The following is a 25,780-nucleotide window of genomic DNA, read 5'->3' as shown; positions in this document are numbered from 1 at the left end:
AATAAATGAACCCTACCACCCCCCACTACCCCACCCCACCCACCCCCAATCCTCAGCAGGGGAACTTGGGGGACCTTTTTTTATAGTAAGCAAATAAATAATAAACACATCACATATCAGAGAGGAGTGGGTTTGTTTTCTTTCCCTCACTCCTCTTTTATGTATGTTACATATTTCTTCTTCTTCTGTTCTTTTTCCGGTCTTGTCTTTTCTGCTTATGTGTTGGCTGTCACGTTTGTGCCGCTGGCCGCCTGAGACGCCCTTTCAAAGCGTGCGGCGGTGTGGACTGAGCAGCAGTAATTTAGACAGAAATCCTCACTGTATATTAATGAATGGAGGGGGCCCCCACGGCTCTGGGCCCTAGCCTGCCCATTCAATGTAAACAAATCCACGAGGCTCCCTCGATTTTTGAGCCCAGTCCAAATTAAATCTGCTGGGGATGAGGAGGAGGAGAAGAAGAAGAAGGGAGGAATGAGGGCGGTGGTGGTGGTGGTGGTTCACTGGCATGGAGTACAGAGCTACTCGACCGCCTTATATTTGCTCTTAAATCCCATTTGCAATAAAAGTCTTTGCGTCATCTTTGATTTGGGGAGCTTATGAGGCGATGTTGGGGGTTAAGGCGGGACATGCGCCGCTAATCTGCCTGAAATTCACCTGCTTACAGGCCCAAACCCAGCCAGTGGGTGCAGTGGGAGCTATATATCTGTGGCTTATTACCACCCATTGGTGCATGCGTATATAAGCACGCAGGGAGAGGGGGAAAATAGAGGGAGGGGTGGGGGGGATGTCCTCTCACAAAGGGCCCCATTCATCTCTGGGGGGGGGTCATGTGGTCATCTTGAGTGACGGTGCAGGCCATGTCTCCGTAAAGGGCTGCTCAGCTCGCCCTTGTTTTGGTCACCACTTTTCTTGCCTCACCCCCAGGTGTTTTAAAAGTGACTCAATATCGATACCGATCAATATCGATATTTTTAACCCGCACGTAGGTGAGAGCGGTGTGTCTTTATTTATGACACCAGTCATCATCAATTTGCAAATTCTGAACACGTATTAATAACCACAAAATCACTGAGATTTTTCTTTTAACTTTTAACTTTCTACAATAAGTAGTTAAGCTTTTCGTGCAGTGGCAGAGCTAGAAAATTTTACATGGGGGCCAGCAAGTGTGTGTGTGTGTGTGTCTGTGGAGACGGGGGGGGGGGGGGGGGGGTCAAGGTAGGGTGGCACATATCTCTTTAGAGAAATAAGTGAAACTCACCCTGTATGTCAGTGGAGTCAACAAAATATCCACAGGATATCCACAAAAACTACTATTTTAAGCACACAAAAGTTGGGAGTTGGGGGTCAAGGCTCTACATCAGTTGCCCCCCATAGATCCACCAATGTTTTCGTGTATTTTGAAACTTTTTTGTTTTGTTTTATTTTGTTTTTGTGGAGGCCTATAATGTAAACATACCTGTCTCTAAAGGACTTTTCGAGTCAGCTCCTGTTTAAATGTGCTGTAGGCTGTAAAAAAAATTGATGTGACAGTCAACAAAAAATGGTTCAGACATTTTTTATAGTGTACGTCTGAGTTGGGTTGTTTGTTTGTTTTTTGTCATTTCCAAACAACCCCCCCCCCCCCCCCCCCCAAAAAAAAAAAAAAAAAAAAAAACAACCTAGAACTAACACTCTTCAGCAGGCTACATACTGAACTTGGAGGATAAATACGAAATATCAACCCTATTGTGCTAGTTTCAATCTGATACTAGTGTTGATATCATTATTATTGATATTTGTATCAATCGCCCACATCTGTTAACTGGATGTAAGATACAGGATGGCAGTCTCACTTGAGCCTGTTTTTTGCTTCTTTGTTTGCTCTCTTCAGCAGGTGGATTTAGACAAACCCCACAATCCTGAGACTGTAAAGCCCTTTTTTGTGCACTCACGTCCCAGAGAGGAGTGACTCCCAAAAACTAATCTTTTTATCCACTAAAACGTGCATATTTGTCTGTAAAGACACACGTGGAACACACCGGAGAGCGTTTATCTTGATTTTGGTTTAAATGTCAGTTTATCCAAACTTTATTTCCCCCGCGCTCCTCATCCCGTTTGTGTACTAGCATCTCACCACTATTTACTACCAAGTTGTACCCCAGGTTTTGTTTGGACTGCAATTAAAACTCAGCCAATCGGAACAGCCGGAAGGAGGGCTCGTGCGCCCGGAGCAAGGCTGGCAAAAAAAAAAAAAAATCTGCCAATCACGCCCCGGGTAACCAATCAATGCGGACGCACGGGGGTAAAACACCGCGTCCTCTGGCTGGGAGGTGGGGAGGGTGGAGGACTTGGGGGGTGTTGGAGGGGGGCGGGGCTGTCGGGAAGAGAGAGAGAGAGATATAGAGAGAGAGAGGCAGGGGGAGAGAGAGCGAGAGAACAAGCGAATGAGAGAAGAGGCTCGCGAGCAGCGCCGCGCACTGTTCCACTGGATTGTACTTGAACGGGAGTTTGCGGTTTGGCAGGTTTATACACATCAAAACAGAACAAAGAGACGGGCTCGAGCACGGCCACAGCGCCGGGAAACAAGAGAGGAGAAGAAGAAGAAAGCGAGGGGAGAAATCTCAGCGACTGAATTACAAAAGAACTGAGGACACTCCGCTCATGGTTTCCACATCTACACGGGGACATAAACCGGGACTTTGTACGCTGTGGAGAATTTGCGAGGCTGTTCTTTTTTCTTTTTTTTTTCCTTCTTCTTCGTGTGTTTTGTTTGTTTTCTGCGGCCACCGAAAGTTTGCTTCGGGACAAGCGCGTGCCGTTTTTCTTATTTGAATTTTTAATGTTCGCAGTCTCACCCCAGCGAGAAACTTTCGAGCCGGACAGCACATGGTTTGAAAAAGGGCTTCTGAAAGACGTGGATGTTTTAATCCCTGCAGTAGAATGTTGTAAACACGAGAGGATTTTATCCACTTTTTTTTCTACTCCAGGATTTTTATTTTATTTTATTTTTCCGATGGTGTTTGCCAAAGAGAAAAAAACCCTCCCCGTACTTTTAAAAGTTTGAATAATTCATGAGATACAATTTGCCTGCTCGAGAGAAGTGACTGTTTTAGAAAAAAAGAAGAAGAAAAAAGGGGGAAGAAAGAGAAAGAGAGAAAGGGAGGGGGGTTATCCACAAACATATTCATAAGGGGTTGACGGAATGGCCACCGCGGCTTCCAATCCTTATCTCCCCACCAATAGCATCTTATCGTCCGGCTCCATCGTGCACTCTGACTCCGGAGGTGGTGGCATGCAGCCGGGCAGCGCTGCGGTTACCTCCGGGTCTGGGGGCTACAGGGGGGACCCCACGGTCAAGATGGTTCAGAGTGACTTTATGCAGGGCGCCATGGCAGCGAGCAACGGGGGGCACATGCTGAGCCATGCCCACCAGTGGGTGACGTCCCTGCCGCACGCCGCCGCGGCCGCAGCGGCGGCCGCTGTGGCCGCGGCGGAAGCCGGGTCCCCCTGGTCGTCGAGCCCGGTCGGGATGACGGGCAGCCCGCAGCAGCAGGACGTGAAAGGATCCGGCAGAGACGACCTGCACACGGGCACCGCTCTACACCACAGGCCCCCCCACCTAGCTCCCCATCAGACTCACGCCGGGAGCTGGGGCAGCACCACGGCGGCTCACATCAACTCCATCTCCGGAGGGCAGCAGCAGCAGCAGTCGCTCATCTACTCCCAACCCGGAGGCTTCACTGTCAACGGCATGCTGAGCCCGGGCGGACAGAGCCTGGTGCACCCAGGGCTGGTGAGGGGGAACACCCCGGACCTGGACCACGGCAGCCACCACCATCACCATCACCACCAGCATCCGCACCACCAGCACCACGGAGGCGGAGGAGGCGGAGGTGTCAACAGCCACGACCCGCACTCGGACGACGACACGCCGACCTCGGACGACCTGGAGCAGTTCGCCAAGCAGTTCAAGCAGCGGAGGATCAAGCTGGGCTTCACGCAAGCAGACGTGGGCCTGGCTCTGGGCACCCTGTACGGGAACGTCTTCTCGCAGACCACCATTTGCAGGTTCGAGGCTCTGCAGCTCAGCTTCAAGAACATGTGCAAGCTTAAGCCTTTGTTGAACAAGTGGCTCGAGGAGGCCGACTCTTCCACGGGCAGCCCTACCAGCATCGACAAGATCGCGGCGCAGGGGAGGAAGAGAAAGAAGCGCACGTCCATCGAGGTGAGCGTCAAGGGGGCTCTGGAGAGCCACTTTCTAAAATGCCCCAAGCCCTCGGCCCAGGAGATCAGCAGCCTGGCGGACAACTTGCAGCTGGAGAAGGAGGTGGTTAGAGTGTGGTTTTGCAATAGGAGACAGAAGGAAAAACGGATGACGCCCCCGGGAGTGGCGCAGACGCCGGAGGATGTGTACTCTCAGGTCGGCAATGTGAGTGCAGAAACACCGCCCCCCTCCATGGACTGCAAACGAATGTTCAGTGAAACATAGAAACAGCACAGCAGAATATTTTATATCAAATTAAAACTGTTTAGGACATAAAAGCAACACCATACAGACTATCGCCAAGATAGACAAAAAAACAGAAAAAAGACAGTAAAAAAACATTTTTTTGATACTGTGATTGTGAGGGAATATGAATGAGACTGCAAAACAAAAACAAGAAAAATACAAAAAAACAAAAACAAAAATGTGTTATCTATTTTTCACCAGAAACAAAAAACCTTCACCCCTTCCCTTCTTTTTTTTCTTTTTGTGTCCTCCCCCCTCTCTTCTTCCAGGCCCTTAAAGAAATGTCTTTACCTAAAAGGTTCCTTCTGCTTTTTTCTTTCAGGGGCATTTTTTAGTAGATTACTTAAAAGATGATGCAAGTGAAGCGAGCGACCAGAGGGTGACAACCACAAGTTCATTCCACCAGGTAATTTTGGCGCATTGAGACAACAACCAAGAGGAAACCCAAGTATTTTTTATTATTATTATTATCATTATTATTATTATGATTATGACGATGATGATTCCGTTTTTTTTTTTAAAAAAGAAAGAAAAAGAAAATTCTCTTTCCCTCCAAATCCCCATAAAAAACAAAAAAGGACAAATTAAAAAAATATCACCCCTCATTTCTCATTTTCCTGTGTTTGACTGAAGAACCAACAAAGGACGCCCTTTTTTTTCTTTTTGGGGCTTTTACATTTTAATTATTTTTTTTGTATATTCAGAAATGGGACTGAACCGCCCCTTTCTACTTCTCCATGCCCAACAATAACAAGAGAGAGACAGGAGGGGGGTTAAAAACTGCAACTGTGTGAAGAAGAGTGACATCCACGAGGCTTCCTTTATCATTTGCAGCTTCTTTTTGAGGTGGACTGCATGGTTTCACTTATGGAGAATTAGGGATATATTTTTTTTCTTCTCCTTCCCTTTTTTGTTTGCCATCTTTGAGGCCCCTCACGAGAAAGAAAAGACGAGCAGGACCAGGACTGACCTGAAAAAAAATACAAAATCCTTCACGTGGGAGCTTCTTCGATTCTACCTATTATTATTATTATTATTAATATTATTATTATTATTATTTAATGGACACCACGAGTGGATTTTTTCTTCTTCATATAAACATATATATATATATATTTTTCCCCCCCTCATCAACAAATAGAGACATTTGCAAAAGACTCCAGCTGCACTTCTTTGAGAGAAAAAGGACAAAAAAAGAAAAAAAAATTCTGTTGCCAAGTGTGACTGAGTGGGTGCTGTGGATATCCTATTAATGCTGCCCTTTGTAAGCAGTATTCTTTGGTAGGTTTTAATAAACAAAAAGAAAAGAAAATGGAAAAAAACTGTAAAGGCGGCAATATAGATCACTAGATCAGATACTGATCTGAGTTATTTACTTTATATTTTTCATCCAAAAATGACTTGTTTTAATATTTTATTGGGAATACTTTCAACACGGTAATTTATTTTTCTTGCCCCCCACCCTCCCCACCCCTTCCTCCTCCTGAAGGAACTTGTGTAAGATGCTTTCCCCTCTCTTGTTTTTATTGTTTTATTTTTTGTTTTTGTTTTTTAAAATATGTGTAAATATATATGTATATATATTTACATATATATGAAAATTTTTTTGCCCTTATTTGTTTAATTTTGTTTTCTAAAGGAGCACAAATCACCATAAGCTGACCGTTGTTAGGTAATAAGGGTATATTTTGATGTGATCAGTTTGATTGTAATTTAATTTCAGTAGTGGTTCCGTACGAGCTGATTGAGACACAATAAATTTGTTAGAATGAAACGCAGTCATGTTGTGTTTTCCACTTTTATTTACTCATGTATTTAAAACAAAAGCTCAAAAATAATCCAGATGCTGTTATTTGCGTGCACAGCTGCAGAATAATAATAAAACGCGGGATTCATTTATTAAAAAAAAAAAAAACAGCGCGTGGGATTTGTTGACGCAGTAAGAGTGCGTGAGGATGGGGTAAAGGTGCAGTAGTGTTCTCATCATCATCATCGTCATCATGCCATAACTGTGTGTGTGAGTGGAACATCGCGGTCAGCTGCAGGCCTGCACAGTGCATGTGCTCGTCTGGCTGTTTGTTTACATCTGCTGCCTCTTCAGGGCCTGCGCGAAAAGCAGGAAAGTTAGCCTTCAGGCTGGGAAATGGTTCCTACTTATATTTAAAACAGAAATAAGTAATGTGGATTAAAACGAGTGTCTCTATTGTGTAGTTTTAAAACAAACGACTGTGGTTTTACAGTAATTCTGCTGTTTTGTATATTCACACATATATATCTATCTATAGATAGATAGATAGATAGATAGATAGATAGATAGATAGGTGTGTGTGTGTGTGTGTGTGTGCGTGTGTGTGTGTGTGTGTGTGTGTGTGTGTGTGTGTGTGTGTGTGTGTGTGTGTGTGTGTGTGTATACTACAGATACAGTAGGGCGCTGTGGGTTAGTGTCGCTGCTGTGTGGAGCCTCCTGATGTTCTGGGGTTGTGTGTTATGTAATATTTAAGCTCGCAGTCCAGATAAACACACTCAGCATCATGTTTGGGGTTTTTTTTCATCCTCCTGCTTTAATTCTGCTCAACATTACGAGAGGCTAATCCGCACAATGATTTCCTTAAGTTAGACTTTATAAGCCGGCTGCCTGGCTCTCCTCTGCCCCTCGCTGTGCAGGTGTGTTTGGGTCCACGGGCTCCATAAACCCGGTGGGGCTGACATGTTGTTTTAGGATCCGGGGCAGTGGGTCACTGAGGTTTGTAAGCACCAAGTGTGTCCACAGGCTCAGCACGGTGCAGTCTGACTGGGAAATATACCAGCCAAACAATATCACTAATAGCGCCTGCGCAGTCCAAAAAAAAGCATCTTGTAATGTTTGTCTTCCTGTAGTAAATCTAAATTATTATTTTTATTATTGTTGTTGTTATCATGCAAATTTTGTCACCATGAAAACGTGTCCCTGTCTTTCAAACTTTTTTTTTTTTTTAATTTGTATTGGAAATATACAAAATATATACATATTTTATTTATTTCAAATTTTTTTTCTGGAGTTGTCTTGCTCGCCTATTCAGCAAAAACTCACCAAACGTGTCCTCGCGCTGCAGGATTTTGAATTTCGCGGATGATTTCCCCATACTAGTTGCTTAGCAACTGAATTCAATGATATAGAGAGAAGTGGGCATCATTTTTCTTTGTCTCCATTAGTAAAAGTGGCAGCAGAGGAGGCACGCTGCTGCACGTGAAGCCAGCAAAAAAAAAAAAAAAAAAAAAAAAAAACTTTACACCCTCTCTCGTGCATTTTTGCCTTTTAAAAAATAATATAATTAATTAAAATATTTTAAAATGTGCCGGGCTGCTTGATTAATTGTGTTTAAATTACAAATAAATAAATAAATACGTGGGCGTGCTTATGAGACAGTAAACATTAAAATAAAATAAAAATAAAATACCGCGAGGTTCTAGTTTGGCCTACCTATTGCACGCGCTCATTATGCATGCAGTTCCTGTGCTCTTCTGCATTAAAAAAAAAATCCCAAAGAGAAAGTCACGTGACTCGCCAAGATAAGACCTTCAGCACAGGCAGGAACAATCGAGGTTCCTCTGCAACAAATCCCACACTTGTGCGTTTACATTGCGTTTATGGATTCCAACCAAAAAAAAAAAACAGACACCACAGACACACACAAAGAAGAGGAAGAAGAAGAAAAATAGCTTTGAGAGCATCCAACAGTTTGCTCTTGCACAAATATCCCAATCTAGAGAGAGATTTTTAACCAAAGGGCGACACAAGAAACACACGCAGGAGAAAAAAAAGAGTTTCAAATCTCATAATGGGTTTTGATCCGCCTATTCTCCAACAGCTTTGCTTTTTTCATGGGTTTTCATAGCCGTGTTGGCAGCAGCAGCACGCGGGTGTGCGTGCATGTAGGTGTGCGCGCGCGCACCGGTAGGCCCCGGGAGCTGGGAGCGCTTCGCTTTCCCCGCTATTGATTCTGGGGACGACGGTGGCCCGACAGTCTCGCCTCGCCCGTCCGCGCTAATTAAAGCCGCTCGTTGTCACAGCTATGCGCTCTTTAAAACCAGGCTTCAGCAGGGTGGAGGGCGGGTGGAGGGACTCCAGATTTTTCCTATAAATCCAAACTTTTGATGATAAATATTTCATGGGCCTTCAATCAGCCGCCGATACACACACGCAAAGTCTGCTTGAGCGCAAGAAATCTAATAAAAAAAACAGTTACTTAATGAGATTCATATTTCAGTAAATGCTTCTGTTTGAATAAAAATAAATACACGTGTGTCTATTGGACTGCGACGTTCACGCTTGAATACATCCGCCCAGACTTACAGGTGTTTGGGTTTGTTTTTTTATAACGTTTTTACTGTTTTTAAATAAATAATACGCACCTCTGAAATCATATTTATATCCACCCTGTTTCAGAGGGTTTGAGCGCATTTACCACGCACAGGGTTTCTACTTTTAACAAGGCCCCGCACAACTTCCTCACTTTCTTGGCTCCAGTTTCTCTGAAAGCACACCTATGGGGCAGGTGGGTGCCGGTCTCGCCCTCTGACCTGGTGAAAATGTGCATACGCACAACTGGATTCTCTCTTCAAACCCCCCACCCACCCAACCACACACCCACCCCAAAAACCACCACGTTCATATTTACTCCACGTGTCGGGCGCATGAATATGGATTATTCAGAGCTGCTCTCCGCAGGGAGCCTTCCGCTTCCACGTCTACATGGATTTATGTGTGCTGCAGAAGAGAGAGAGAGGGAGAGAGAGACGCTCAGAAAAACCTATCCCTCTGTCTGCTTCTGACTTCTGATCGTCATTAACAGTGGGTAGGATTTCCAGCCACCATGGCGATTTATTTCACCCCACTCGTGTCCCGGTTGTGGGGCTGTCATCGTGGAAATTTTACGAGAAATTGTGGGAGCTGCTACAGGGTCAGTTTCAATTTTCGTGTGAAGATAATTCCCCATTTTTTAAATTTTTTTATATTACTATATTTACAATTTAATATACATTCCGCAAACTAATAATAATAGTATAATTTATTATCATAAATATAGTTTTATTTGTGAGTTATTTGTAATTTATTCTGAATTATTTATTAGTAATTAAGTAAATAGTTTTGTTTATAATTTAATTTATTCGTAATTTATTTTTGTTTGTTTTGAATTCATTTTACAGCAATTTTACAGATTTTTTTCAAACGCACTATAACTAAGATTGACGCAACTATTTTAGTTATTATTCTTTTACTAGTCATCGTTATTCTTACCCCATTATTATTATTAATATTGTTATTATTATTATTATTATCATCATTATTTGCATATTTGTATGTAACTATAAAAAGAAAGTGTCATGCTCGACATTTACGGGAGACTTTTTTTTCCTCCTCTCCTCTCGACATCAGAATATTTATCAGAGTCAAACAAAAGCAGTAGATCATAACAGGCCTCCGTGTAAATACAGCTTATCAAGACTCTATTGTGGCAGCAGGGAGAGAAGAAGAAGGAGAAGAAGAAGAAGAAGGAGAAGGAGAGGAGGACGTTTTAAAATATGACGTGACTCTCGGGGGTTTCCTCTCTATAAATTGTGAAGGTCATGGTTTTGTGAGCAGGCAGGATGGATAGGTGGAGGAGGAGGAGGAGGGTGGGGTGAATCGAGTCTGAAGGCAGCTCAGCTCTCACAGAGGTAATGTGCTTCAGCACCTCATCTGCCTGCGTGCATTTCAAAAGCGCAGAAAGCCTGCGCGCTGAAGTCTAATGTTTGTGGGGGTTTTCTACTCCTCTTCTCGCCTTTAACTCAGCAACACAAGAGCTTTGATTAGCAGTTTAGATACAAAATGCTCCATTAAAAAAAATGATTATTGATTATTTAGACACGAGATTTTCAAAATAAATTCACCTCAAACGCTCCTGCACATCCCTGTAATTGTTTCTCGCTTTTACACTGATGTGCTTCGGGTTTAAAACACCACTAAAGTTTTTTTTTTAAATTATTATTAGTATCATTGTAATTGTTTGTAATAATCATGTAATAAGCACATAATTCTCGTAAGTGCGTCACGGGAATTTAAATTTCTTATTATGAAGGCGGTAAATAAACACACTTACAGGAAAGTTTAGGAGCAGCGAAATTGCTTTTTTTGTTTGTTTGTTTTAATTCACACACACACACACACACACACACACACACACACACACACACACACACACACACACACACACACAGTATTGCAATAAGTTGTTGTATTTTCCAAAGGAAGTTTTTAAACGAAAAGTAGTCCCGTTTGTTTTTTCTGTTGCGGGTCAGTGCGCAGACTACAGACCCCACACACCCCTCATTAATTATTATATCATATTATATAATATACAACATATAATATATCAAATTAAATCAGGTGTTCATACATGTGTGTGCGCGTAATTATAGTCTCTGCGTGTTGTGTGTGGCTCACTTTGTGTCCCTTAAACGCCTCACTGAGAGGGAAAAGTTATATAGACAAATACAGAAGAAGCCCAGAAACTGAAACTAGACTTCTAACCCTTCTTCATCCGCCTTTAAGCTCATCAAGCACAAACGTGGATCTCTTTTACGCAAAAAAAAAAAAAGGAAAAAAGCTTGAATAAAACCAGCTCACCTGTCAGTTCCCTCCATATTTACCCGCATTAAAGTGACTTAAACAACAACTCCTTCACGTTTTCATGAGTAGTTTTCCACAATCAAAGTCTAATCTAATCCAGACATCTTCTCCACACACCCCACCTCCTCCTCCTGTCCCCCCACCCTCTTTTCTTTTTTTCTTTTCTTATAACCACAGCTTCTCCTCTCCGGCTTCCCTGACCTTACAGCGCCACCCAGTGGACGCTCGGGCTGACTCCACGTTTGATTTTTCCAGCTCCCCTTGTCATTATCTCCAGCAGAATCAACAACATCCTTAATCAGAGTTAATTAATAAACCTGACATTTTCGTTTAGCTAGAGATTGTGTGCAGATTTGCAAAGGTTTTAAGTCACTTTGTGTCATTTTGTGGACTTCAGGCTGGGGAGTTAGCCATGCAGATACAGGAAATGGGTTTAATGTGCATTTATTTAAAAAATAAAATAAAAAATACAATGCTATCCATTATTTATTAATTAAAGCTGAACTTCTTATTGCTTTTTTTATTATCATTATTTAGGCATTACGATCACAGAGCACCGATGGAGTATGTGACGTGTGTTCATCAGACCGACCTGTCAAAATCTCTACATTTTCAGCTTTTCATCACTTAAATAAGAAGCTAAAGAGCTCTTTGGTATCTCCTGTTGGTTCATTGATTGTCTAATCTCCTTTGCAACACTTTTGTACACTTTGTAGCTGTCCAGACGAGTACGGTCTCCAAGTGTTTAGGCCATCCAAGTTAATGCCTTCTTCTTGAGCAATCAAAGCAAACAAGTTGAGAACGTTCTGGATGCTCTAAGAGGAAAACAAGGTGTTCAATCTGTTTCTTGCAGATTCAGCTATAGATGTAACCATATCATCACTGGGAACTTGTTCCTGGTCTTGATATGATTGTTTAAACATTAGGCAGCTTTGGCTGTTTTATCTTTCTCGTTTTTAATTGTTGTAATTTTAATATGTTTGTCTGAAACAGGTCTCTCTTGTAAATGAGACAGTCTCAGTCTAACCTGTATAAATAAAGGTTAAATAAAAAAAAAACTTACTTAATAATATTAATAACATTACTGAATATTACTTAATATTTTTGGCTTTATTTATACTACAGCACTTGGGTATTATCGGTGGCTCTAAGAAACCATTTGATGGTAAATATGATAAATATAATATTTTTTTTGCAAATTACACACAGTTTGCATCTCCCAAAAACTAGTAGCTGTTTTCATGCTTATTTTGAAAATTTTATCACCACCTCAAAGGGTTTCCTGTTGGCATCTGTTCAGCTTTTTTCAGTTGTGATGCAGTTTTGGGAGGGGGTTGAGATCTTGTTTTGCAGCATCCTCGGTTAAACACATGCTCCACCCGTGCTCATGATCCCACATAAAAGACAGCCAACCGGGCTTTATTTGTAGCCATGGGAACCAGGAAGCTAGTTAGTGATCTTTCACATTTTCTCCTGCTGTAGATTCGGGTGACGCGAGGTTGAGACTGGCTTTTCAGTCTGTGCACATGCGTTTGGAAAAGCTGCTTTGTGGTGTTGTTGTTGTTCCTGCTAAGGCTACACCACTGATCTGTTATCATTAATGTGGTGGTTCTTTTCTGTGAAGAAGCGTCTAGTTCACTGTTAGTTTTTAGTTTTATTTAGGTTTGGTGATAGTGGAGGAAATGGCTTTCTTGAACACTTATTTTTGATTCCATGCAGTAATCTGAGTACTTTTATTCACTTAATGTATTGATTTTTTCAGTGGGGTTTTTTTTTTTTTTTGTTTTTTTTTTGTTAATCTAAGTGACCCCCCCTCAGATGAAAAAATGTTGTCAGGGGCTCAAAAATCCTCTTCCATGCCTTTAATGTTTCAGTGAGTTTAATTAGACTAATTTTAAAGTGTGTCTAGGCTACTTTTAGCTTATTTCCAGTTACCCTGTAGTTACTTAACTTATAACTTTCTATACCTGATTTAGTATTTTATCCATTTATCCACTATTCAATTTTAGTTTTGTAGCTAACATCTTGTTTCTATGGTTAGCTAACAAGTTTAGTTATTTATCCATACTTATGTTATGTTTAGCTGTTACTATTAGCCATATTTCTTTGGCAAATCAGTTTATATATATATTATAAACACACTTTTAGCTGTCTATGCTCATCAGTGCATATCAAAACTTGTCAATACATGCTTATCAATAGTTTTATCTGGCTAGTTTGACTCAGTTCATAGCGTTAGCTTAAAATTGAACAGTTAGCTATATTTTTGGCAAAATAACGTAATAATATTATATTCTATCTATACTTTAAGCTTTCATGCTAAAAGTGTTTTACCACTTTTATCAAGCTAGTTCAACTCTTAACTCAGAGTGGTAGCAAATTAAATACTAATTATTTAGCAAATTCATATAGCTATGGGTTTTTATAAATAATTTTAGCTAGCTACTTTAACTTTTTTCCCATTATATTTAGCTAATGATCTGCTAATAATTTGTTAAGCTATGCTACTGGATAATATTTCTCCTGGAAGCTATACTTAATTAATTTAAGTTAGCTGCTCTATAACAAGTTTGTTTATTTATTTCATTATTTTTAGTTACTGATTAATAATTTGACTTTGAGCTGTACTTTTTGCAAAACAGTCGCAATTTTGGCTAGCTACTTTATATCAACTGTTAAATTTAGTTAACATTTGTATAAGTGTTTCAGGCATTGATCACTTTTATCAGTGGTGCAGCTGATCTATTTGAATCTTGTATACATTCCCTTTGGCTTCTATTTTCTCACCCTTATCATCTTTATAACCGGTAATCTTACTTCTTCAGATTCAGCCTATCATTTGCATTATCATTAATATTCCTACTTTTAAAGTGTCTTAGTGTTTCAAAGAGTTGCATAAAGTCTCTAAATTTAACACAAAGTAAAGTGGAGCAAAGTTTAAAACAGAACAATATTCTTGCAGGGACCTTTTGAGATACTCATGGCATGTGTTTCATCTATTCATAAAGTTAGTGAACCCAGCCTGACCTATGACTCTCAGCAAGAGCTTGCTTGCTTCTAAAATCTTGTGTCAAAAAGCTGGTCAACATTTTGAAGCACTCACAGCTTTTGTGGACGCCTACTGACAGCCTGCTGCCAACAACTTCTATTTATGTTGGCTCTGAAAAAACAACAGTACAGAGAGGGGGATTCAGAAGGTGCCAAGTTATGACTTGGTAACCTCAAAAAGCAGAGAAGAAGAAGTGATTCTCCAAAGACGCGCCAAACACTTTCTGCTTACAAGCAGACAAACATCACATGGGGACGACTTCTCGCAAATAGACATGGATTTGGAGGCAGATGTTTTTGAAGTTTGGGCTTTGAGGAGGTAATTCTGGGGACATTTTGGATTTGGTGTGATATCAGGATAGCCAAGATCAGAATGTGGTTTAGCTCTTTGGGACCGTTTCAGTGTGTCTACATGTAAAAATGTGAACATAAGTGTACAATAATGTTCCTCACCATAGGCCTGCACATTAGATTTTACCAGTGTCCTATCCCAGGGAGCGTCACGGAGCGGTGACGGATCTACAAGCCAGACGGATCGATGGCTAGGGGACAGAGACAGGGGTCGGTTGATCCTCAGGGGTGCGTCGGTGACATCTCCTGCTGCAGCTCGCCGGCCGGCCGCCAGCTCGGGTCAGCCATCCCAGCAGGCCCGTTCGCTCTGGCAGCAGTTACCAAGGTGACAGCATGTCAGCGCAGCCCCACAGCGCCACTGAGGGCAGGAGGGAAGGGCGGAGGGGAGCGAGCAGGGAGCCAGATGCATCACCAGTTCTGATGGGTTTGTCAATACTGCTTAGATCCAGGGGGAGCAGAGCCCGCCGTGACACACGCTGGGCCTCTCCAGAGAGCCAACACACACACACACACACACACTCCCTCACACACCATCCTAATGCTGTAGGTGCAGTTTGCCTCGTGGGCACTTACTTTATATCTCTAAATGAAACCTTTGCAGGATATTGTCTTGTCCCTGTTAATGCAAACACCTCTGGGAACATATAGACACCATCGTTTACAGTATGATACATACAGATATGTGTTCACATGGGTATATGTTAGCAAGTTAGATCTCCAACAAGCTCCAGTATCCCTTCACTGGCACCACCTATCATATTCCAGTCTTTAGATTAGTTTGATAAACCTTCATTCTTACTAATTTTTGGAGGCAACCCCCAAACCCTGAATGTTTCTACTATGACTCCAATAGGAGAATATTTAACTTACTTAAGTCGAGTTCTATAATGTCAAAAGTTTTGGCATTGCATAATATATTAGTTACGTTTTATATATAAATACTTAGCTAGGTTAATTATTACAGCTAATGTAGCTTTCTTTCTCTGCCATTTCTTTTAAATTTAGCTACACATTAGATAAATATTTGGTATTTAGTAACATATTAGTCACATATTTTAAATATTTAGCTACATAATAGCTACATGTTCTATTTAGATACATATTTTAGATTTTTTATTTGTTACTTTTAGCTAGCTATATTTATTGCTTTTAGATAAGTCTTAATGCTGCATTTCTACCATTTGCTAATACTTTAAGCACAGTTCATTCACTGTAAGAGGGTCCTGAATTTAAACCCTAGATCTATATGCCAGACCTTCTGGGTGAATTTTTTATGTTCACTCTGTGCTTTCCCAAGTTTCCTCTGGAGCTCTATTTTTTCCCCCAATATCAAAAGTATCCTAGGTTAACACTACCTGTTTTGGCCCAATAGAGTCTAACAAAATGGAGTCTATTTTAGCTTCTAAGTTGATAGATTAGTTGCTAATCTTTCCACAAGGCTCTTTAAAACTGCAAATTGGTTAGCAGGTACTGGCCTTAGTTTTTCATTAGAACATCCATATGTTATCCCACTGGTATAAACTGTGAGAACATAAAGAAAAAAAATATATATGTACACATATTTAGTCTGACAGGTACCTCAACACAAACCCTAACCATTGTCAGAAAACAACTCATAACCCTAAAATGTACTAGATTACCTGACAGATTCCAGCATGTTTGTCTTAGAAATTCACACAGACATGTCGGGTGACACAACTATTGTGTTCTGGACCAGTGTTGGGTGTAACGCGTTACTGTAATTAAATTACTTTTCCACTGAAAAAGTAGAGTAACTAATTACTGTTCATTTTTAGGTATTTTAATTACAGTTACTTACAATGTACTTGCGTTACATTGTAAAATAATTAAACTCGCTGAATATCATTACTTAATTTCAATAATTTATCTTCTAAACGTAGAAGTAAACTCTGCCGCTTTAACATCACTGTAGTGCAGCTGCACGTCATTTCGCGCCAGTTTGCTGCATAGTCGTATTCTACAGCGGAAGATGTCGGACTCGGCTGAAGCGTGTGGCTGTTTTATGAAATGGACATATTCCCATTTCTTCACTTTTCTGAAACAAGCAGACAAGAACATTACAGTAATATGTAAGCTATGTCCTGGGGAGAAAAAACTATCGGCTGCTGTTAATAGCACGAGTAATCTACTCAAGCGCCTGACACCAGAGCATAGACGAACACTTCTGAGTGATCCTTGTTCATCATCCATGGATAACACCGCGGCAACTCCTGCTAAGCAGGCAAAAGTTGATTTTACTTCAGCAGCACAGAAAGCGTCTGAAGGTGAGCTTAAAAAATGATTGCAGGCTACATTGTGGAAGACATGCTACCGCTGCGTACTGTAGAGCAGCGGTCCCCAACCCCTGGGCCACCGGTCCGTGAGTCATTTGGTACCGGGCCGCGAGAGTTGAGTCTCGGGTGTGAAATGTATGGTTTTCAGGGTTTTGATCGGTTTTTAGCGTTATTTTGTTATCGTTTTTTTTGTTAACTCGGTTTTCCTGGGTCTTTTCACGTGTGTTATGAATAAATCTTCTTTTTTTCGGTACCGGTACTAGTTTTATTTTGTTGTATTTATCCGCGACACCTTAAAGGCCGGTCCGTGAAAATATTGTCGGGCACAAACCGGTCCGTGGCGCAAAAAAGGTTGGGGACCGCTGCTGTAGAGTCTCCGTCTTTAAAAAAAATTATTTATTATTTAAAGAGTTTAATTTCTATTGTTTGTCCACTCAAGATTTATAGGGATTTTAAGAAGTATTTAGTTTAATTACTTATTTAGTAATTAAGTTACTTTTCTGACACAGTAATTAGATAAGTATTTTAAATACAATATTGACTAAGTAATTAGTAATTAGTAATTAATTACTTTTTTAAAGTAACTTACCCAACACTGTTCTGGACTTATATGCACAACTGGTTTTGAAAAATTAAACCGTCATCATGAGTTATATCCTCTATGGTTAAACAGATAAAAGCACATTCTGTTCCATTCATACAGTTAGAAAGGATTTATGAGGCTGTTAGTTATACAACTGCAAGTCATTTAAATGATCTCAGTATAGTAGGTATGCTCTGCTTACAGTGCCTATTGTAACAAAGTAAAGTGAGAGTACTGAGAGTGGTTAAATATGCAGTTGTTAGTGTGCCTCAACATTGAGTTGATGGTTCAATTCCAAGACGGCTTTGATATGTAGACAAAAACATGTAGTGTTGATGCAAAGCATTAATCCCACAACTCAATGCACAAGTGGCCATAAATTGCCAAATATTACATTTTATTTCACTCACTGTGTGCTTACACACCACTCTGCATTTAATTATTAGTTATAGATAGTCTCTGGTCCTCTTCCACAGCATGTCTTTGGCCTGTCTTCTTCCCATCACCCCCAACCAGTCACGACAGATGGCCGCCCCACCCTGAGTCCACTTCTGCTGGAGGTTTCTTCCTGTTAAAAGGGAGTTTTTCCTTCCCACTGTCACCAAAGCACTTGCTCATAGGGGTCATATGATTGTTGGGTCTTTACCTTACAAGCTAAAGCACCTTGAAGCAGCTGTTGTTGTGATTTGGCACTATATAAATAATATTGAAGTGAATTTGAGTTTTTGTGTTGTTGTCTTTGACCTAACGTTGCTGTGTTTTGGACTTCAGAGGCACCGTATTTAACCGACAGAACTGTTTGAATCAATTATTGATACGTCACAACACAAATCCAAGTATTGTTTCATTTGTATGAAGCACCTCTGTCACAGTCTTTACCTTGTAGGGAACAGTGACATACTACAAACTCACATATACTACCATTAACAGTATCTTCACAGACTCAGAAACACTCCTCTGCACATGCCCACATGCTGGATAGAGCACATATTTTGTTGTACTCCTGTATCCACACAACAATATTTACAGGGCCACACACTCCTGACTGAATGATTATTTGAGGATTAAGCTGTTGGTGCAGGACTCAAGCTGACAGATAAAAATTACAGTAGTGTGTGCAGCGGGACCAAAGAGAGCGAGGAAGAAAGAGAGAGAGAGAGAGCACGCCTGGCCCATCTGACTCTGTATCTCATTAACCAAAGTGAGGGGTGATGGGGGGGCGGTTGGAAAAGTAGCATCAGCCAGAGGAGCTCAGAGGAGCTCGCAGTGTAACCATTTCTAGGCCGTGGATTTAATAGATTACTAATGATCGGCCACAGGTTTTTCCAAGTTAGACATTAAAAGGCGGACGCCCAAACTGAGATCATTGCTAATCCGTAGGTTTTCACCTCTCCCGAAGCCCCGCTTTGATATGTGAAGAAGAGCGGCGTACACATGCTTGAATTCAAAGCTGTTAGTTTTGGGGAAGGAGAGGTTTACGGCTAATCTAACGCTCCTATCTCGGTGTGGAGAGGTGTCGTTGAAGAAGAAGGTGTGAGGATATGCAGAGCACCTGCGATTCCACACAGGCTCTATATCCAATCTGACCAATCCTCTTAGCAAGAGAGAGCTGAGCTCTGCCCTCCCTCGAGAAGTCTCTTTTTCATTATGTCAGTGTTTAATTTCTAACGAGGGAGAGGAGAGAGGTAAAAATATATATGTATAGTGTAGCTTTGGCAGAGCTTGTTTGCAGCTAATGCCAGAGTGCTACTGTCAATTTTTCATGGCAGTTTCAGAACCACCACGACATCTGCATCCTCTCCGTCCTTCCAGTTGACGTGAGCTTGCAGGAGAAAAGTGAAAAACCCGATTTAAAGACTTTACGTGCGCTCTACCTCTGGCGCATCGCAACACGACTTTAGCAATTAGCAAACACGGAGGTTGCCTGCACTCGAACGCCATTCGAATGGCTTCCGCTGCCGTTTAAAAGCTTTGCTCGCTGAAATAAAAGTAATTAATTGGTGTTATACACCAAGGACATAATTATCTTTTCCAGTAACTGGCACATATTTAATTACCAGTAATTGTTCCCCGAGCCTTGTTCAAAAGTGTTGTGTGCACCAGACAGTTCTGATATATTATACACTAATCCTGCACTTGATACTCAGTCAATTAGGAAATGTGTGTCAAAGAGCAATCATGTAAACAGCACTGTGGAACAACACACATCCTTCTGAGACATGGGCCTTCATCGGTGTCCTTGCACACACACACACACATCTGTCTGCAGTTCCTCCTCAGGGTACAAATCCCTACCTATCCCATTCCTTCCCAAGGTGTTAATGCCTGCCAGATTGGAGAAAAGTAATGTGAGATCATTTCGCAACAAAGGCCACAGATACTGATTAACACGGGGGGCTGCTTTCTCGCCAAGTGGTGCGGTCCCATTTAAAAAGCTAAATTTACTCCCCTGTGCCTTGGGGTGTGTGGGGCCAGAGGCTGCAGTGGGGCCCTTGAACATGAGAACAGGGTTTAATAAGTAAACAGGAGAGGCAGAGCAAGGCGCTTCTGATCAGGGCTTATTTGCCCAGCCGAGCCCCTGGTACGCGCTACTAGCTGATTAGCCCTGCCGATTGTACCTTGTAATTGCAGTGCCTTGACCCCCTCCAGGCAAATATTAGATTTTAGTGGTTTAACCTTTCCAGTCGTCAGAGCGGGGTAAATTGCCCGACCAGATGTTAAGGAGCCCAGCGGTAGTCCGCAGCCCTTCTGATCAGCAGGGAAAAAAAGCTTACAGATTGAACCTTTTCTTTTTAATATTGTCTCAATTTCCTCTGGCCTTTCAAGCTGATTTTTCGCAGCGGTTTCCTTCCCCAAGAAACGGTCATACTCCGATCCTTATCCCTCCTCCTCTGATGTTGGGTTACAAGCGAGACGTATTATTTAAAATCAGTCCAGTCACAGTCATTAGCAGGGGACAAATGATCAATGAAGAGATCAATGGCAGATATTAACCTAGCAATCAGCTCTTCAGTCGAGTCACTCTGACAATTTGTCAGCTGGGGAGGTTTAACACATCCACAGGGACGTCATGCAGCGGGGAAATGATGCCTGTTTACGCCACTGTTACTGTTTTAAAGAAGCACAGAGAGAAGATACCCTTGTAAGTAACACAGTGCAGACGAAGCTACACGGCCTCCATTTCCTTTGCCTTATTTTCCACCCAAAGCTCTCCCTCTCTCTAACAGTAAGACGGAGATTGATGTGGGACTCGCACAAAGCGTCCGTCCAGATGAAGCAAAGTGAAAACATTACTGCTAAAGCTGGAATTTCCCCTCGACTCTTCTGATCAGACCCGGCATTTGAAAAATTCTCCCAAATATGCAAATCTGCTCCCGACCGGAGGCCTGGTTTCGATCAGTCTTTGGAAGCCTGAAAAGGTGTGCCTAGCCAAAGCATAACTTTGAAAAGGTCAAAGACACCACCTCGTTCTTTCGTTCATGATCTTATATGTGGTACAACCCCTGTGTTCTCATGCTTTCACACACTTGTGCATGCAAGCCTTTGGAGGAAACCGTTATAGGATGCAACAGGACGAGGATGAGGATGGCGGAGGGGCAGCGGAAGTTTTTCTTAGGTCATTCCCAGACGTTACGAGAGATCTTGGGTTTCTAGATCCAGATCCTCTTCCTTCCCACCAGGCTAGGGCTAAGGAGGCTGGCAGCTGTGTCTCCAGGCCCCGCTTCACCCCTCGTCTAATAGTTTCCTTCCTCCCCGAGCCTCTCACCTTAAAAAAGAGTCGGATGGAAGAAGGGCAGGAAAAATAGTCATCTTTTCATCCCAGCGATGGACTGAAGTAACCCTTCAGCTGGAGAGGTAACCCAATACTGCCTCCTGCTCGCTGTCTGAGAGGACAGAAAGGAGAGGCCAAGAGGAGAGGGGGGCACCCAAAGTGGTTCCATGTGAGAAATGGAAGTGAAGTCTGGGAAAGACAAAGATTGACACCCTTGACACCCCTCCATCCCCCTCCAACCCCCTCCTTGCCGACCAACTCAAACCGCCTTACCGATCTTTGTCTTCCAGCAAGGCTCGAACGTCAGACAGTGTTGCTTTGTAGAAACTGGGGTCATGTCAGTGCAAAGAAATCATTTTTGACTGAATTTGAACATCATCGGCTCCAGTTTTGGGCCCACCCATATTTCCACCATCATGGTGCTGGTGTGTAGCCAGTTCTGCCTCAGGGCCTTTTCGGAGCCAGGCTATTTTGAAGGATTTGAAAACCAATTGTTAAGTAGCATTGCCAGCAGAAAGTTGCAGTAATTTCTCTAGGAAGAAGATCAATCACTGGTGAATTTCTTGCAGTAGCCTCTCCCATAGCCAATGGCATCAGGGAGTCCAGCTCTGGCTCCAGAGTGCTCTTCCCAGCTTTTTGGTCCAGACACCAGAGACATTTTTTTTTAAGTGGAAATGGCATGAAACCAGTTCTAGAGTAAGCACCAGCACTACACAAACAAGAGTTGGATCCTTGTATTCCTTATAATGGTCAATAAAAATGACATGGAGTTGGACCTTCTCTGGCTTCTGAAATGGGGGATACCACATAGAGTTTGAGAAGCGTAGGCTACATTCACACTGCAGGCGAAAGCGCATCAAATCCGACTTTTTTGACCCTATGCCACCCATATCCGATCATGGTATGACAGTTTGAAGAGCACAAATCCAATATTTCAAATCCGACCTGGGTCACTTTCGTATGTGGTACTGAATCTGATACATATCTGATGTTTTAGAAAGCGACTGCTGTTTGAACGGTCATGTCGCATTAAATCCGTCTTTTATGTCACTGACACAAGACAGACGCCAATTATCAGCGCCGGAGAAGCGCCGAAGAAGACATCGTGAATGCTTCCTGGCCATCCAGTGAAACTGTTGGGAAGACAACGTTGGAGAAGCGTGAACATTTTATTTGTACTGTATAATCTGCAGATTCTGACAGAAATCTGCAACTATCCTTTGAAGCACTGCTCCTCTCTAAAACAGCAATAAGGATAATTATTAGGCCACATGTAAATAACAAAATAACTTTATAACTTAAAGCAAAATTGGGAAACGTAAAGTCTGAAACAAGTCTTTATATTAAGGGCCATCAGTCAAACAATACTGTTTGGTCTGGGTCTAAACAGAGCGCGTTGTGTGTGACGTCTTCTTTTGTGCATGCGGGCCACTTTGAGGGTTCACACTAGAGCGCGTTTGCTGTCACATTTTATTTGTAGTGTGAACAAGCAGACAAAAAAATCGGATTTGATCAAAAAATCGGAATTGAGCATTAAGACCTGCAGTGTGAACGTAGCCATAGACACTGTAAAATGCTGCTGTTTGGCCCTAATCTGAAGACATTTGCTTCTGAACGCTTGAGGAGAATAAAAGCATTAAGTCTCTCAGGGCGTAGACAGTTAATTATTACCGCCTAGAATCAGAAACAAGATGACTAAAGATGTGCTCATTTGCTACACATGGATGTTATTTATCGCTTATCTCAAAGGAGCTCATCTCATAATTAAATACCTGTTAATAGGAGCGAACTCCTTATAAGGGCCATTAGGTGGTGTTCATTTCTAAACTTAGTGATAGCTCTATCTGAGAAAATAAAAAGTTTTACATTATTTTTTAAGATAACTGTTTTTACTGAAACCCATTGAGCAAAAGGATGTTTACACACGTTAAGCTTTGATTTAATGAATTAATGGATATTGAAAGATGTTTCAATGATCAGCAATTCATGCAAAGGTTAAAAAGCGCAAAAATCAACCCCGTTCTACCTCTACTTTTAAGTGCGTAAAGATGGAAACATTTTCTGGCATTTCTGCTCAAAAAAGCAGATTCAATAGGGTCAAAAGCTGTGGAAGGATTACCAAGCCCTTATTTTGACAACTCGCGTTTGCAGTTTCAAGAAATAACTTTCAGTCTTAGACCATTTTTCTGTGGGTTTGAATTTCAGCATCTCACATCTGGCAAACTCCACACACACGTATCTTTATAAAATATGAGTAGAGTTTTATAAAAAGAATAGGCCTCAGTTAGCGCGTTAAATGCTAAAGTTCATGACAGCACAATTAGAAAAACACTGAACACGTATTACTTGTTTAGAAGTGTTTCCAAGAAAAAGCTTCTTCTCTTTAAAATGAGCACTGCAGCACAGCTTAGGTTTGCAAAGTAACATCTAAACAAACCACAAGACTTCTGGAACAATGTCCTTTGGACAGACGAGACCAAAGTGGACATGTCTGGTCATAATGCACAAAACCAAACACCTCACACGAGCTGTCAGTGCAGTGGTGGAGGGGTGATGATTTGGGCTTACTTTGCAGCCACAGGACCTAGACATGTTACAGCCACTGAGTCAGCCATGAACTCCTCTGTATACCAAAATATTTTAGAGTCAGATGTGAGGAAATCTGTCTGAAAGCTTGGACCAAACTGGGTCATGCAGCAGGACAATGATTCTAAGCAAAGCAGCAAATCTACAGCAGAATGGGTGAAAAATAAAACTGACTTCAACATTGCTGCTGAAGGTGGTTCTGCAAGCTACTGAATCATGGGGTGGACTTAGTGTTTCACAGGACTCTAGGCAGTCTTTTTCATATAAGTATATATACATTTATGCCAGGGTGTATTACTTATTTCATTCTAATTCTGCTCTCTTCTTCAGTCTACTCCCGAACGTGCTTTTCTGTTACACTCAGTTCTCTTCCGATTTACCCGCCTCCTGAAGCTGCTGGTGCAGCAGCAGCAGCTCCAGTCTGTTCAGGTAGCTTTCAACCCCTTGCGGAGCCACTCTGAGGAGGAGGCCTAATATCTGCAGACATCTATGGCCACCGCCCAATCTGTTGCACGCTCCATTCATTTCACGCACTGCCAGAAGTGCTTTGTAATTATCCTGATATTGATGAAGGCTGATTCCAGCAGGTAATCGCTGGCAGTTCAGCTGTTTTTACGCATCTCAGCAAAATGTCTCTATCCATTACCAGTGGCAAATTAATTTCCACTCAATGGCCATACTTGTTGATAATCTCTGAATCAGTGTGTGTGTGTGTGTGTGTGTGTGTGTGTGTGTGTGTGTGTGTGTGTGTGTGTGTGTGTGTGTGTGTGTGTGTGTGTGTGTGTGTGTGTAAGAAGAACGATAAGTAATTCCTGTCAGAGCTCTGAACCATAGCATATAACTTGCTTTACCCCACACTGTGGGTGTTAGCCTGACACTACATAGTACACTCTGTGTTTTAGTCTCTGTGTGTATTGACTATTGGTTAAAGTAACAGTTTTTAAATGCTGCAGGGGTGGAAATGTTGTTCATTTTCTTTAATATTATACAATTACACATTTTAAACAGTATGACGTTATTAATAACCAAGTGCTAGGAAGACGGGCCTGAGAATGGAAAAAGAAATTGATAGAGGAGCTGGAAATGGGAATAGGAACAGTAGTGGGATTTGAAATAAATGGGCATGGAGAAACTGGAATAAACTGGAATGATAGTGGTGTAAATGGGAAATGAAGTAAGCCAACTGGGAGTAAGGACACAAAAGGCAGGAATATAAATGGACTAGAGATAGGAAAATACACTCACTGGACACTTTATTAGGTGCACCTTGATAGTAAAGGGCTCAATCACCTTTTGCCTTCAGAGCTTTCTTACTTGTTTGTGGTATAAATCCAGAAAGATGCTTCCAAGACTCATAAAGACTTAATGTTTAATGTAACTAGACCCAGTGATCCAGATCGTAGTTACTCTCTGGTCCTTATGTGGTTTCATGAGTCTCCACAAACAACAGAAACACCAACCAAACAAAGTGAAGCTCAGAGCTCAGCTCAGGAGCTGAATAAACATTTTCTCCATTCTGTTGTTCACAATGAACCAGCTGTATGCTAAACAATATGCAGCATGTCAAGGTCACTGTGTGCAGCCCCAGTGGCCTAATGGATAAGGCACTGGCTTCCTAAGCCAGGGATTGTGGGTTCGAGTCCCATCTGAGGTGATTTCCAGCAGAGTGGCGCAGCGGAAGCGTGCTGGGCCCATAACCCAGAGGTCGATAGATCGAAACCATCCTCTGCTAGATGTTTCAGATAGAAGCTGAATTAGAAACAGTTCCTGTTTGCACCCACTGGCCATGTCTTTAAATCTTCATGGCACAGATTTAACAAGGTGCTGGAAACATTCCTCAAAGATTTTGTTGACATGACTGCATCACACAGTTGCTGCTGATTTGTCGGCTGCACATCCACGATTATAATCTCCTGTTCCACCTCATCCCAAAGGTGTGCTGTTGGACTGAGATCTGGTGACTGTTCGAAACCTGTTTGATATATAAAAAACACAAAATGAAGCAACG

General features: G+C 41.9%; 1 protein-coding gene across 1 annotated transcript; it reads left to right on the top strand.

Annotated features, from left to right (window-relative positions):
* The first annotated feature begins 2,442 nt into the window (after window positions 1–2,442).
* pou3f3b (POU class 3 homeobox 3b) lies at window positions 2,443–6,258 on the top strand. The gene is made up of 2 exons (XM_063467362.1): window positions 2,443–4,408; window positions 4,812–6,258. Exons 1-2 carry the CDS (start codon window positions 3,182–3,184, stop codon window positions 4,911–4,913), a joined length of 1,329 nt encoding a protein of 442 aa, XP_063323432.1. The 5' UTR covers window positions 2,443–3,181; the 3' UTR covers window positions 4,914–6,258.
* The last annotated feature ends 19,522 nt before the right edge of the window (window positions 6,259–25,780 follow it).

This window comes from Pelmatolapia mariae, linkage group LG23 (genome assembly GCF_036321145.2).
Source record: "Pelmatolapia mariae isolate MD_Pm_ZW linkage group LG23, Pm_UMD_F_2, whole genome shotgun sequence".
Lineage (NCBI taxonomy): Eukaryota > Metazoa > Chordata > Actinopteri > Cichliformes > Cichlidae > Pelmatolapia > Pelmatolapia mariae.
Note: the sequence above shows the minus strand (reverse complement) of the source record. Positions and strands in the feature narration are given on the sequence as shown.

Bases quoted from the DNA above. Each gene is read 5' to 3' on its own strand.
- pou3f3b (XM_063467362.1), top strand. From the start codon at position 3,182: ATGGCCACCGCGGCTTCCAATCCTTATCTCCCCACCAATAGCATCTTA. The intron at 4,409-4,811 runs GTGAGTGCAGAA...TTTTTCTTTCAG, and splicing joins TGTACTCTCAGGTCGGCAAT to GGGCATTTTTTAGTAGATTA.